Genomic DNA, 16,286 nt, shown 5'->3' with positions numbered 1-16,286 from the left:
ATGCGATTTATTGTGTTTTGCATGCGCGTGATAAAAAAACTGAAGGTATACAAACAACATCTCTTAGCAATGCTTGCGATTTTCACGCAGCCACATTCACTTCTATAGGGCCAGCGTTGCGTGAAAATCGCAGAATATAGAACATGCTGCGATTTTCACGCAATGCACAAGTGATACGTGAAAAACAAAGCTAATTAGAATTAATGGGTCCCGATTCTGTGCGGGCGCAATGCGTTTGCATTGCACCTGCGCGGAATACTCGCTTGCGTGAAAGAGGCTTTATACCTTATGTCTGTGGAGGCTCCAATCCTGGTTTTGACTCAAAAACAGTGATAGAAATGACTGACCAAACACTGACGTGTGAATAAGGCCTCATGCACACGACAGTTTTTTTTTTTAAGGTCCGCAAAAACGGCGTCCGTAGGTCCGTGATCCGTGACCGTTTTTTCGTCCGTGGGTCTTCCTTGTTTTTTGGAGGATCCACGGACATGAAAAATGAAAAAAAAAATCTAAGTCAAGTTTGCCATTGAAATGATAGGAAAAAACGGACACGGATCACAGACGCGGATGACAATCTTGTGTGCATCCGTGTTTTTTCACAGACCCATTGACTTGAATGGGTCCGTGAACCGTTGGCCGTGAAAAAAATAGGACAGGTCATATTTTTTTCACGGCCAGGAAAAACGGATCACGGATGAGGCTGCCAAACGGTGCATTCTCTGATTTTTCCACGGACCCATTGAAAGTCAATGGGTCCGTGAAAAAAAAACGGCACAACGGCCACGGATGCACACAACGGTCGTGTGCATGAGGCCTAAGGCCCCATGCACACGGCCGTGTGCGGGCCGTGGAACCGCGGCCTGGATCCCTCCTTAAAGCAGGAGCGCACGGCGTCACTGGTTGCTATGACGCCGTGCGCTCCCTGCTGCCGCCGCAATACAGTAATACACTGGTATGATCTATACCAGTGTATTACTGTACTGTGCCGGCAGCAGGGAGCGCACGGCGTCATAGCAACCAGTGACGCCGTGCGCTCCTGCTCTCAGGAGGGATCCAGGCCGCGGTTCCACGGCCCGCACACGGCCGTGTGCATGGGGCCTAAGGCTGTAAATGCTAAGCTAAAGTAAAAATGCTGGAAGGACCACTATTAGGCCTCTTTCACACGGGCTAGATTTCCACGTGGGTGCAATGCGTGACGTGAACGCATTGCACCCACACTGAATCCGGACCCATTCATTTCTATGGGGCTGTGCACATGAGCAGTGATTTTCACGCATCACTTTCTATATTTTCACGCATCATGTTCTATATTCTGCGTTTTTCACACAATGCAGGCCCCATAGAAGTGAATGGGGCCGCGTGAAAATCGCAAGCATCCGCAAGCAAGTGCGGATGCGGTGCGATTTTCACACACGGTTGCTAGGAGACTATCCGGATGAGGACCCGATCATTATTATTTCCCCTTATAACAAGGTCCTATTCCTCACAGATGAAGACAGAAGAGATGCCGGCTGCGTGAACAAGTGGATTATATATTTTAAAATATATTTTAACCCCTCCAGCCCTATTGTACTATGCATTCTGTATTCAGAATGCTAATATTTTCCCTTATAATCATGTTATAAGGGGAAATAATACAATCTACACAACCTTGAACCCAAACCTGAACTTCTGTGAAGAAGTTCGGGTCTGGGTACCACAATAAGTTTTTTATCACGCGCGTGCAAAACGCATTGCACCCGTGCGATAAAAACTGAACAACAGAATGCAATCGCAGTCAAAACTGACTGCAATTGCGTACCTACTCGCATGGGTTTGCTGCAACGCATCCGGACATGCTCGTGTGAAAGAGGCCTTAGAAGAACATTCCAGATGCTGTAACATCATGCTGCTGGTTTAGTCAGGCTCCCATTAAACTGCCTCTGTACTTTCAACATAGTTTATATAAATTAATAGAATATGTGACTATAAGAAACATTGTAATATGCATTTTTACTCTCTACTACTACAGCTCACTCCTCCTTCCTCCATGGAATATGGGCAGCATGTCTGTCTCTCTGCACTTCTTCCTCAGCCACCCTTCTCCCTAGGCTTCTCTGATCCTTCAGTGAGCTGGCAGTCCATCTTGTATCTCATGATGAATTCAGCAGAGAATGTTTGTTTAGAAGGAGGAGAAAGAGACGTCTTTCTCTGAAAAGTTATATTACTAAGTTTCTTATATTCATCTGTCGATTTATAAAAAGTTTGCTAAAAGTATAGTGACCGTTTAAGCTCCAGGTGATATAGAGTTCCCTGAAATTTGCAGTAAAATTTCTGCCTTAGAGTATGCTCCCCATGGGATGGGTCTGCTGTTTATTTTCTGCATTGGAAACTCTGCAAGAATTCTACTGCAGCAAGATCAGCACCATTTTGTTGTGTAAATGCTACAGGTTTGCCACAAATTTCACGTTGCTTTGCAATGGGTGAAATCCTTGAAAAAAAAAAAAAAACACAGCATAATTTACATGCAGATTCCATTGTGGACATTTTTCACAGCGTGTGGATGAGCTTTTATTTTTTGCACTTTGCTGGTACTGTATACACTGTATTTTCTGCAAACAACGCCGCTGTGGAAAATATGTTGTATGTGCTGTACCCTAAGGACACAGTGCATATTACGGTACCGTACATACAGGTTTGTAATACAGTACCAGCTAAGTAGATTACATGCTCAAAATCTCATGTATACGGTGCAGAAATATTCTGTGCGGAAATTGATTTGCGGTGCAGAGTTTAAAATCTGCAGCATGTCAATTGATTGTATGGATTTTCAGTGCAGATTTGTGGTAAATCCACATCAAAATCCACAAGTAAAACATCTGGATTTGGTGCGGAAACACAGTGAAACCTGCATGAAAATTCACGCAGAAATTCTTCATAAACTACACTGCCATGTGCACATGCCCTTGCTGCGACTCACAGGTGAGGTTGAGAACAATTTTGTAAAAATTTTCAAAAACGGACTTAGCGCCTGCAACTTTCTTTCTCATAGGGAAACTTGGATGTTGCTGTAAAAATATTAGTCTTCTACCTTCAAAGGTGACTCTTCCAGGTTACCAAGATTCCTAAAAATGAAAAATTTGGAGCTATGTATCACGGCAAATATCTAGGCAGGTTTAGGGCTCATGCACACAACTGTATTTTTTGCAGATCTGATGCAGACACATTAATCTCAATGGTGCCGCATCCGCACGTCCATTCCGCGACCCCTCAAAAGTATAGAACATGTCCTATTCTTGTCTGTTTTGCGGTGAAGTGAATTGTTAACTATTGAAGTAAAAAAGGAAATGGCAGCATGCACACGGCCAGGATCCGTGTTTTGTGGATCTGCAAATTGCGGACCACACAGTCGTGGGCATGAGGCCTCAGGATGTAGAAATCTGGGGAAAGCTATTTGTCAGCTCCCATAGGGTTTGTAACAGCGGTTGTATGCCTTGCATGTGCGCGTGTCTTTTCAGACTTTTATTTTTGTCACGTTTTGGGTTGTATACTAGGTGTCTATAGCTATAGCGTTTTACCTTGCGGTTAGTTTTTATGCGAAATGTAACTTTTCTTGATTAATCTGATTACGTAAGTGGCTTGCTTTGTGTGTGCTTGCTGCTCGCTGGAGCAGACGTTCAGAAGGATAATGCTGATTTTAAGGGGAAGTGGCTCGTATAGCGGAGCACAAATGCCATTGTCTGGCTCTCAGGACAAAATAGAAGCGGGATGCGTTTGTTTAACGGTAAGAGGTAAAGGTCTGCGCTGTGTTATTAGCACGGCTGCTCACTCGCGGCCAGCTTGTAATGCCTTTTTCTCTGCACCGCCATGAGCTTGGTGATTCATTCATTATTCCGGGATTATAAAGGATGATGAGTCATCCTTGCGTCTTAAATATAAACTTAATATCTTGTTGTTTTTTCCTGTAAAATTCCCTCCCCTTCGTGTTTTTATTGTAATTTATCAGTTTTTCATTTGTTCATACACGTGGCCCACTGCAAAGCCTCATAAACTAGACTACAAGCCCACACTTGCTTTTTATACCATCTGCCATGAATGTTTAGTAGGAGGAAGTTTTAATTTTATTATTTTTATTGATTGACTAAAATGCTATGACACTGGCCATGGTCAGCATCAACCACGTTATTCTTGTCGTACAGACAAGGTAACGCTCTGTCAGTCCTTCTTTTGGCCGAGAGCTATTTTTCCCGACCACCATACACTCGCATACGTGGCCCAAAGTGAATATTTATTCTAAAAGGGTGATGTCAATAAGCTGCTGCCAGACCCCCGAGACAGTGGCTGATATCAAAATTTGACATGCCAGTTCCATCTTTTATTATTATTTTTCTAACATTTGCCGTAGGGGGAGAGTCAAGCAGCTCTATACACTTAGGGTATGGCCACACATGGTGTATATACACTGTGTAGTTTCTGTCGTTAAATTGCGACAATCTGCAGCGTTTACGGTAGCAGAAAAGTGGATGAGATTTTAACAAATCACAGCGTGTCAATGGGTGGCATGACCGAGATCGCTGTGTTGCCCCAGCCTAATTCCTGTGTAATCTCATGGGGGAACCAATTCGACTATGGCGGTCCAAAGATACTTGGATTTAACACAGAAGGCCTGTGCTATGGGGAACCCAAACACATAATGTTTAAAAAATATTAAATTATAGTAGGGTTTAGAATACTTTAAATAAATAAATAAAAAATCTATATACCATATTCTTTTTTTTGTCATGCTCACAGCTCCTATACTGTCAGCACTTTATCGTATTCTTCTGTGCCTCTGATTTCATACAGAGGTTCTCTAACAGAATACTAAATTCATGGCATGCCCTATTAGACTTCGTGTGTACCGAGGTATTTCCCCCAAGTAGCATTGCTTCTAGAAGAGAATTTCTATGTACACTTGGAGGCTTTATGCAGCGTTCTCTGCGAAGGGCATCAGCCCTTTTTATTATGGACCTAATAAGTCGACGTAGATGACATCAGCGGGGGCCAAAATACTAGCAGTGGGGACGTTACTAGCAGTACTGGTTTGTTATAAAGCGTATTAGCAATTCCCGGATATATCTTTTTTACTAGTGGGCGTGATTCTACTAATAGGGGGAACATAGGCAGTAAATTCACGTCTTGTCACTGGGGACTGTAGTGGATCTGCCATGATGGCCTTCATGACCTCACAACAGCCTTCCTTCTCAAATTCTAGAGTCCTGGTTCCCTCATGGATGCCTCATCACGTCACCTAAATAAGTCTATGTAGGCCTTATGTCTCCATGTTTTCAGCTCCTTCTTCTAAGGCTACTTTCACACTTGCGGCAGAGTGATCCGGCAAGCAGTTCCGCCACCGGGAACTGCCTGCCGGATCCGGCAATCTGCATGCAAACGGACAGCATTTGTAGACTGATGCAGATCTGTCTTAAAAATGCATTGCAAGAACGGGGGTCTCTCCGCATGTCATCTGGAGAAACAGACATTCCGGCAACTGATCCGGAATTTTGGACGGAGATAAAACCGCAGCATGCTGTGGTATTTCCTCCGTCCAAGACGCCGTTCATTGACTGAACTGAAGACATCCTGATGCATCCTGGACGGATTTATCTCCATTCAGAATGCATGGGGGATAAAACTGATCAGTTGTTTTTCAGTATTGAGCCCCTAGGACGGAACTCTGTGCCGGAAAAGAAAAACGCTAGTGTTAAAGTACCCTAAGGCATTTTATAAGATTAGTTTTCATCACCCTCATGGTTGCTTGAGGGCAGACCTAACAGAAATTTCCAGTCTTATTTTTGCCAAGGTCCATGTTGTGTGTGTTTCATGTGGCTGTGGAAGGCGCTTATCTCTGTGCCCCAGGCATATTTCATGGACTGATAGCCGGTGCAGGGATCGGCATTATTATTTCTGGGAGAGTGATGGTGTCCGATAAGAAAATAGATCACTGTGTGTTGACTGATGGGAGACTACAAGGAGCAGCCCTTGTTGCATCAGTGATTTAGATTTGCCTCTTAGCCTCGATTTCCCTATAGTGGCTGGAATATGGCCAGCTACACTTAATGAGATATGTGCAATCTTAGACATACTAATTGTCTAAAAGTAGGGCAATTTCTCTGGTTCTCATAGCCTAGATCCACTATGTGATGGGAATGTATCTTTCAGTTCACTCAGTCGAGAGGATTGTGACAATATTGTCACTATTTTCTCCTCTTGCCTTTTTGCAATATGGGTCAGATGGTTACTTACACTTGGGAAAGCCACTTAGATTTTTGTGCATTGCTTTACTGAGATTTCTCGTAAAATATAGAGAGAAGACGAGTAGGAAATGGTCACTGTTAGGCCTCTTTCACATGAGCGTGACGGATTGGCTCCGGATGCGTTCAGTGATCACTCGATTTTCCTTGCGTGTGCTGTCCTTTTGTATGCGATTGCGTTGCATTATTGCCTTTTTTCCATGCGGGTGACATGTGGATGACATGTGTTTTTCATGCAGCCCCATTCACTTCTATGGGGCCAGGGCTGTATGAAAAACGCAGAATATAGAAAACGCTGCGATATTTGCGCAACACAGAACTGATGCGTGGAAAAAAAAGCTCATGTACACAGACCAATTGAAATGAATGGGTCCGGATTCAGTGCGGGTGCAATGCGTTCACGTCATGCATCGCATCCGTGCAGAAAACTTGCTCATGTGAAAGGGGCCTTAGGGTAAGTCCTCACAATTTAGCAGTGGATCTGCGGCAAAAAGCTTAACAAACACCGCATATATTTCATGCAATTTTTTCATATGCGATAGAGATCCACAGCATAAACTGACATGCCATGGATCCACATTGCAGGTCAATTTATGAAGCAGATTTTTTTTACACAGCGTGTGGATGAGATTTCTTAAACAGTCACGGTACTTTCACACAATTTCATTTCATTTGATAGAGAGTGGTGTAACTAGCAAATTTTTTAACCACTTCATTTAAAAAATCTGCCTGCAATCACATGAATTATTTTTTTGAAAATTCATGGCCACTAGGGGTCTTGTGTCCACTGCCTGTTGTCAGGCAAGGTCCGTCCCTGCTAACAGAGACTCAGAATACGGCACAGAGGAGGTGGGGGCTTGTCAGAGCTAGTTGAGATCGTGAAGCTGATAAAATAACTACTTCTATACTGCTTCTAAACATCATAGGAGCTTTCTGTTTTTCTGCAAGTGTGATTTATCCCTCCTTATCAGTTTTCTGAGCTCCTTAGAAGAAAACATAGAAGTAAGATCACTGCATACAGTAACTGGCAGGAGAGAGACAACCCCTGCCTGTGAGAGAAATGCATCTAGCTATGCAACTGAAACAGGGAATAACATACCCAAACATACCTGCTCCTTCACAGTTATAATTGTACAAAGAAGCACAGGTATCTTTTAAAGTTTCATACTCTTTGCTGTTACTATGCAACATTTCAGATTTGCCTCATGAAACTTCATCCATTGATCTATTCAGCTTTATTTTTACAGAGCCAGGTAAATTACTATTATTGACCTAGTGGCCACTGTCTAATCTAATTAATCATTTTGGTCCAGTAGATTTTGTTTAAAACATGCTTTTAAAATATGCAAATTACCTTGCTACCAGCAAGTAGGGCGGCTACTTGCTGGTAGCAGCCGCATCCTCCGATCCTAAAGACTCCCCCTCCACATTGTGATTGACAGGGCCAGGGAACAGAATCGTTCTCTGCTGGCCCTGCCTGTTTGCATTCAAAATCTGGCGCCTGCGCTGCTGCCGTACCGGTCTTAAATCGGCGCAGGCGCTCTGAGAGGTGGCCGCTCGCTCGGCCGCTCCATCCTCAATGCGCCTGCGCCGATGACATCACATCTACACCCGGCACAGGCGCATTGAGGATGGAGCGGCCGAGCGAGCGGCCACCTCTCAGTGCGCCGTTTGAAGGCAGGTACGGCCGCGGCGCAGGTGCCAGATTTTGAATGCAAACAGGCAGGGCCAGCAGAGAACGATTCTGTTCCCTGGCCCTGTCAATCACAATGCGGAGGGGGCGTCTTTAGGATCGGAGGATGCGGCCGCTGCCAGCAAGTAGCCGCCCTACTTGCTGGTAGCAAGGTAATTTGCATATTTTAAAAGCATGTTTTAAACAAAATCGACTGGACCAAAATGATTAATTAGATTATGTAGGCATAAATCGCAGTGTAGGGATTATAAGTAAGAAAAAAAAAAGGTTTAGTGGGGTGACAGAAGCCCTTTAAGTCTGAGGGCGGGTACAGATTTTTACATAGCCGCTTATGGCAAAAAAAAAAAAATCAGTAGACAACTCTTAAATATCAGTTTATAATACCAAAATTTAGGAGCCCCTCCCCAGACATAAAAGTGGAGCATCCCATGATGAGGAGGACCATAAACATCTAATTACCTTGACTGCCTATTACATTCAATGATTACCATGCAATGTGTCACTTCCATCTGGTGGTTAAGTCCCTGTTAATAAAAGCAGTTCAGCAGGGGTCTTGGCCATTGAACACCTTCCTAGTTGGCTAATAGCAGGGGGCAACAGCCACTCAGCCAGGGTTCTCCAAACCTTACAGCCTCTTTAAATCGAACATAATGTTAATGTCATGATCTATATTGAAAAACAATCCTAAAATCTTAGAGTTTTTGCTCTGGTCACTAAGGGTAGTCTCTCACCAGGACATTTGCTGATAAACCATGCAGAGTGCCCCGTAGGGCTAGCTTAGCTGAATGTAATGCTACCTTTCACTTAGTGATGCTTTGCTTCATTCTGGAGCAGACTGCAAGTGAGCAGGTAAGTGCCCTGAGGGGGGTCCAAACCACTCTGTGCACCCTTGCTCCTCTGCCAAAGCCCTCCCGCTCCTCCTTGGTTGACGGGTAAGGAGAGATGACTATTCAGGAACCTTGCCCTGTGTAGGAGGGTAGGGAGGGGCTGGCAGAGGAAGCAGGAGGTGCAAGGGTGCAGAGTAGCTTGGGCCTACCTTAAGGGGTTGTCTGGGCTTTTACTATTGATGACCTCGGGGGTCCGACACCAGGCACCCCGCTGATCATCTGTATGAGTAGATGCACGTGCAGTTTCCTCTCTTCCTGTGCACAGCTGCTGTCTATGGCAAAGAGTATAGACCGCAGCAGCGGACAGGAAGAGAGAAGGGATACTGCACATGCGCACGCCATCTCCTCATACGTCTGATCGGCGGGGGTGCCAAGTGTCGGACCCCCGCTGATCTCATATTGATGACCTATCCAGAGAATAGGTCATCAATAGTAGAACCCCTTTAACGGTTGCGTTGCATATGGATTAAAAGTATTTTCTCCAGAATGAAGGAACAGATTGCCAAGTGATAGGAATCATCATTACTTTCATATCATTACATTGAGCTGTGCTAACCTTACAATTTAGCTGTGAATTTCCTGATGATAAGCTCCCTTTAGCTAAGTCCTTCAACTACATTGCCGTGGTTCAGGTCTATGTACCCTTGTTGATTGTCAAGCAGGTGCTGCATTAGTCCTTTATTCTTTAGGCTGGAACAGTATGTTTCTAAGTCAAGTGGCTACTGATGCTTTTATGCTCTACTTGTAGTAATGGGTATAGCAGGCTCACAAGAGATAAGACAAGCGTCTGGAAGCCTGGAATATGGCTCACTGCATTGAGAGACATAATACTGAGTGCCATTGTACTATCATTTTCACCTTTGTCTTATAAAAGAACAAGCAGGTGACAGCAGAAACGGTGCTGAAAGTTTAGATAAGAAAGTGAGCAATGTAGTCTTTGTTTCTAGGACAAATGACAGCTCCGTACGGCCATTGACTGTGGAGCTTTTATTTTTTCATTCTTGAGGTCTTTTTTTTCCTCTTACTGTTACTGTAAGGAAAATGTTGTACTTTGTTCACATAAAGATTTGGTTTTAATCCCAGACTTTCCGATAACTGTACCAGTCGTTTCAGGTGACTTATTAGAGTACAGTGTTGTGTTGTACATACAGTACATGTAGAGAAGGGCTATTTATCACCATTACTTTCATTTTCACCACTTTTCCCCCAGTCGTCAGTTTTCCTGAGCTAAGGGGTGGAGAATAGCTGCTATGATGTCTTCCATACACACCTTACTGAGGACAGGGATTCCTGGTTCCCTATCTCTCTGTAGCACTCCCTCAGAAGTAGCAGCAGCACGGAGGACATTATACAGCAGTACCAATTGTAGCTGTGAATCCAGCACTGGCGTGAGATAAATATTTTCAATAAAATCCTATTAAAACTAAAGGGGTTGTCTGGGAATTAATATTGAAGACCTATCCCGGCACCCCCTCTAACAGCTGATTGGTGCCCTGGCTTCTTCCTAGGCCATGTGATGCACTGTACATCGATCACATGACCTAGTTGCAGCTCAGCCCTGTTGGAAGTGAACAGGGCTAAGCTGCAATACCAAGCACAGCCACTGAACAATTTACGGCACTGCTCTTGGTAAGTGCCGGGAGACTGCCGTGCTCATCAGAACTTCGGTGAGCACCGCGTCTTCCTGAAACAGCTGATTGCCGGGGTGCCGTGACTTGGATTCCTGCCGATATGATAATTATGACCTATTCTGAGGGCAGGTCATCATTATTATTTCCTGGATAACCCCTTTAAGGGATAGAGCAGTGGTAGGCAACCTCAGGCACGCCAGCTGTTGTGAAACTACAACTCCCAGCATGCATACTTACTCTGCTCTTCTCTGAACTCCCATAGAAATGACTGGAGCATGCTGGGAATTGTAGTTTTACAGCAGCTGGAGTGCCTAAGGTTGCTGATCTCTGGGATAGAGGACATATAGCTACAGAGATGTTTTTCTGAAATTACCAATATGCAACAGCCCAATCTTAAGATTACTGAGGAAGATCTTGCATATGGATATTTATGAACATTTCCCATATAAGTGCCCAATAAAAGTTTTCATCTGGTCTTTCTTTGGCTGCTCATTATAACACTATGGTTGCAATAGTAATATTGCACTGTACAGCATGCTATGCTTCTGTAGAGAAACGGACTGCAATACAGGGTAGAAAATCAACAACATACTTGCATCCCTTCTTCTGTGCTTGCCTTTTATTGTTTCTATTATGTCTTATATTGAGTTTTTGGGAGATGCCGATGTCTGCAGTGATGCTGACCTTCATGATACTATGCTAACCTGCTAACCTCTACCACCAGGCTATGCACAATTCAGGGTGATGAAAGTCTGCAATCTAGATGGAGGCCGAGCTGACTATAGGAAGTCATATTCTGCTGCAGTCCACCCCCGTTTCTCACTTGATTTCCTGCGCATTAGCTTATCTGTCTCTAATACCCTTTCCTTTTTCTTGTTTTTTAGCTCTGCTCTACAAGCCTATTGATCGTGTGACACGGAGTACCTTAGTGCTTCATGTGAGTAATAATGTGTTATCAACCTGACGGCCTCCCATTTAATTATAAATTCCATTTCACCTCACACGGCAGAGAGTTAACAAACCATTATATCTGTTAAGAAGAAAAATCCCTTGGCAAAAGTCATGGAGAACGTGTCACCGGGAAAAGCTGCTTTAGATTATGGAGTCTATAACCTGACAAAGCTAAACAATGCTCACAACTACTTACTAAATACCCCCTCAACGGCCTGAACCTGCCCCTCAACAACAGGTTCCAGCAGGGGCAGACTGGGAGCTTAAAGTGGCCGTCAAAAGAAAAATTTGAGGCAGCACTAAATATTGCCACCCTTACCACAGTATTCAACTGTATCACCATCCTGAGGACGGAGATACAGTTGAATTCTTGAGGGCTCCTGTGGCTAACAGCCAGGCTCATAAGTACCTGATGCTCCTAGCATAAATTACTACTGAGAGCATTAGATAATTTGGTATCGAGCTGGCGGAGGGCTCGGTGGCCCCGTGAACATCGGCCCACCTGGAAATTTCCGTGTAGTGTGTATGGCCAGTTCACCCTTGGGTTCCTGGAACTAGACTACAGTATGCTTTGTGAAAGGCAGGAGGACACCTATAGGAGAGTCACAAATGGCAAGCACTATGGAAAGATAATCTGTCCTTCATTTACTAAGATTCAGTTCAGTTGCAGGTTTTTTTTTTTTTTTCCTTTTGCCCCGATGGCACGGATTAAAGGGGTTAGGCAGTGTCGGGGTATTGATGACTGAGCAAACAGCTGGTCAGTGGGGGTGCCAGGAATCGGGCACAATGCAGATCTGATATTGATGACCTATCCTGACACTGCACAACCCCTTTAACTGTACACACACTTATTATTATGCCATAGATCCTAATTCTTTAAAGAGAAATGTCCTGTTTCTCTAAAGCGACCCTCCAGACTGAGGGTCAAAAATGATATGTAGGTCAGTACCTATAGGGAATGATTACCTGCTACTTATTTTCCTCGGGTCTTGCTCAGTGGCCATCTCTTTTTAGCTGGGCATGCTCTGCTGCAGTCTCCACCAGTGATGAGACGAGGGGTGTGTCTCAGACTACCGCAGACTCCTTGTAGACACTTTAGCTCAACTGTAGTCACACACCAGGGGAAAAAGCCGCCAAAGAGCAATATCTGAGGAAAATAAATATTAGGCATGTTTTCCCTGTAGGTCCTGACTCACATTTTTGGTAACCTGACAGGAGTGTCACTTCAAGGATTCAGAGAATTCAGAGTTGTGACATCTCTTCTGGATGACTCAGAAGATTTACAAGAGAATATGCAAATGTTACTAGATCTCTACATGGGACGACGATCCTTTACATGGGACGACGACCTAGCAGATTGTCGGGAAGGAAGCGTTCCTTCCCGACAATGCGCTGATTGTTAGCAGAGGAGACTGCTGCATTCACGTGCACCGATCTCCTCCACAGTATGAGGAGGAGCGATCAGTAATGCCATCGCTCTTCCCTATACTGACTCGCTGTTTCCCAGCATTAGATCGTCAGATAGTGTTTACACAGGACGATCCACCACTGAGAAACAATGATCTTTCGTGCTGCACAAACCATACAATTACCCCTAGTTCACCGGGTAATCGGCGGTGCATTTACACCGCCTGATCATCTCTAACAAGCGTTACTAGTATGATTACCAATGATCATATCAATTGTTGGCCTGTGTAAAGGGCCCATTAATGTAGTACATATCTCTTAAACAGAGCTTCTTCATGTCAGCATGCTCATCAAAGAACTCTAGCCCAGAGAAAACCAAAGTTGGCATGGAAACATAGAGAATTGTCTCTCAATACCCTTATATTTACTGTTGTCAGATCATACATTTAGCCTAATCCACCATGTAGATCTACAGTGCTGTGCAATTTTAAAGAGGTCATCCAGAACTTCTAAATATCTCTGAGAAGAATGGTGATGTGATAAAATAATTATTACTCTCCAAAAAGATTCCCCTCCACTTTCGTTGGTCTCCATTACTGTCCTACAGCAATGACGTCACAACCATCCACATGTGACCGTCACAGCTAATCAGTGACGGGCAGGTGGTCGCAGCATCATTACTAAAGGACAGCAACATAGATCTAGGAAGGACTGGAGCAGTGGTTGATTTTCCAGGTGGGTAATGTTTTTGCGGAGTGGTATTATGGTCATAGAGTCCTGTAGGGTAATTACTGTATACATGTTCAAGTTTAGATTCCACAACCGTTCTTTTTGACTGAAGAATTAGTTACTACAGAAGTGTCTTTTTTCCATTGCCAGTATATTGGCAATTTACTCTGTCTTTAGTTTTATGTCAGTGGTTGATATAATGAATATGCAGTGCATTCAGAAAGTCTTCAGACCCTTTCACTTTTTCACATTTTATTCTCATGTGGCCGTGTGCTAAAATAGAATAAAAAAGATCAAGTGTTCCCCATCACTCTGCACTCAATACCCCATAATAAGAAAGGGAAAATGGGGTTCTAGAAATGTTGGCAAATTTTATTAAATAGGAAAAATGAAACTTTCGTATGGACCAAAAAAATTCTGCTGCACTGAAAGTTCCCAAGAGCACAATGGCCTCCATAAGGGTATTTTGACACTTGCGGCAGAGGATTCCGGCAGGAAGTTCCATCACCGGAACTGCCGTCCGGATCCGTCAAAATGCATGCAAACTGATGGCATTTGTCAGACGGATCAGGATCCTGATCCGTATGACAAATGTATTGAAATGCTGGATCCATCTCTCCAGTGTCATCCGGAAAAATGGATCCGGCATTTTTATTTATTTTTTTCACATTTTTTGTGGTCTGAGCATGTGCAGACCGCAATGTCGGATCCATTAATGCATGTCAATGGGAAAAAATGCTGGATCCAGAATTTTGGACGGAGATAAAACCGCAGCATGCTGCGGTATTACCTCCGTCCCGAAAAGTCAAAAAGACGGAACTGAAGACATCCTGATGCATTTTGAACGGATTGCTCCCCATTCAGACTGCATTAGGATAGAACTGATCAGCTCTTTTCCGGTACACCTAGGATGGAACTCAGTGCCGGAAAAGAATAACGCTAGTGTGAAAGTACCCTAAGTCTTAAATGAAGAAGTTTGGAACAACCATGACTCTTCCAGAGGATAACGGCCTTGGTAAGGGAGGTGCCCAAGAACCCAATGGTCACTCTGGCTGAGCCCCAGAGATCCTATGTGCCAGTGAGGGAAGCTTCCAGAAGGTCAACCATCACTGCAGCATTTCACCAATCGGGGCTTTGCAGAGTGACCAGAAAGAAACCTCTCCTCAGTAAAGGACACATGAACGTTTAGAAGAAAGTAACGAACCAACATTAAAACGTAACATTTAATGTATAAATTGCTAAAAATATCAATAACGTACAAAACATTTAGCCTTCCCACACAAGATGTAACCTACAGTCAACCAGGTATACCTGTGGAAATGCCGGCTAGAACATGCATATCAAAATATAAGATATGTCACAAGAATACAACAAGAGAGCACCGGGGTATATTAGGATAGAAAAGTGGTATTAGAGACAAGGTCCCTCCATAAATAACCTCAACCCCCTCTCACAGGACAGTGACTGCCCAGCTTCGTCAAGATATATCAGGAAAGGGAAAGGAGGAAAATATAAACAGTGGTAACAAAGATGTTCCAACGCGTTTCCTTGGCTTGCGCCAAATCATCAGGGGACCAATATACCAAATGATGTTACCAGGTTGAATCAATGATCTTATAATCGATCAATCGCTTAAGAAGACTACTTAGCTGTCCGATAAGTTCCAAAGTGTAGGAACTGTTGAATTGTTCTGTCAAGTTTGGTCACCGATGTGATTATAAGGCTTAGACTACAGCGATTTAGTCGTGTGATACTTTACAAGAAAGTACCTAAAGGACTGCGAGAAACAAGATTGTCTGGTCTGATTAAACCAAGATTGAACTTTTTGTCCTCAATTCTAAGCGTCAAGTTTGAAAGACACCAGGCACTGCTCATCACCTGACCAATACCATCCCTACAGGGAAGCATGGTGGTGGCAGCATGTTGGGGTGTTTTTCAGAGGCTGGCACAGGGAGACTTGTCAGAGTTAAAGGAAAGCTGAATAACGAAAAGTACTAGAAGACTGGAGACTGTAATCACTGCCAAAGGTGCTTCAACTAAGCCCTGAGTAAAGGGACTGAATACTTATGGCAATGCAAGATTTTAGCTTTTCCTTTTCAATGAATTAGAAAAGATTTGGTACATTGTTTTTTTTACTTTGTCATTGCGGGGGACTGAGTGCAGAAAAACAAGGCTGCGACATAACAAAATGTGAACCAAAGTGAAAGGGTCTAGAGATTTTCCGAACGCACTATAAATTGGAAGCTGTGAATGAATCACATGGGCTCTAAATACCACATTGATGCGAGAGCTGCGGGGTTGTACTCTTACTACGCAGGGAGATTGATGGTGCAGCCTTGTAGGCATATTAATGCATTATGACATTCATAGGGACTTTGTTCTCAGGCAGTACACAGAAAGTCTGTTTTCATCTTGTTTTTTTCCAAAAATAAGTTTTCCTAATGTATATGAAGCATCATGCATGTGGCAGGTCTGTATGGCGGTACATGGAGTCCACTGCAGCGACATTCACCGCCATACATACCAGCATTCAAAACTACAACCTACAATTCCAAGGCTTTATTTGCTGCAGTTAAAATCCATGCTGGAAAGTAGCACACAGTTTGTGTTTCGGGCTGAAAGCCCTTTCTCATATCGAGGGGTAAGGGATAACTCTCATCCTGAAACGTGTACCGCTAAGTGTGTGCTAGGTTTTCCACATGGCTTTTAAATGTAA

General features: G+C 43.7%; 1 protein-coding gene across 4 annotated transcripts in view; it reads left to right on the top strand.

Annotated features, from left to right (window-relative positions):
* Window positions 1-16,286, top strand: part of ABR (ABR activator of RhoGEF and GTPase) — a 353,402-nt gene that overhangs the window by 251,080 nt on the left and 86,036 nt on the right. For all 4 annotated transcript variants that reach the window (XM_044283775.1, XM_044283776.1, XM_044283778.1 and 1 more), the window contains one exon: window positions 11,368-11,420. In XM_044283775.1, coding sequence (XP_044139710.1) covers window positions 11,368-11,420 — 53 coding nt within the window. The remainder of the gene's footprint in view (window positions 1-11,367; window positions 11,421-16,286) is intronic.

Source organism: Bufo gargarizans, chromosome 3, assembly GCF_014858855.1.
Source record: "Bufo gargarizans isolate SCDJY-AF-19 chromosome 3, ASM1485885v1, whole genome shotgun sequence".
NCBI classification, from domain to species: Eukaryota; Metazoa; Chordata; class Amphibia; order Anura; family Bufonidae; genus Bufo; species Bufo gargarizans.
Note: the sequence above shows the minus strand (reverse complement) of the source record. Positions and strands in the feature narration are given on the sequence as shown.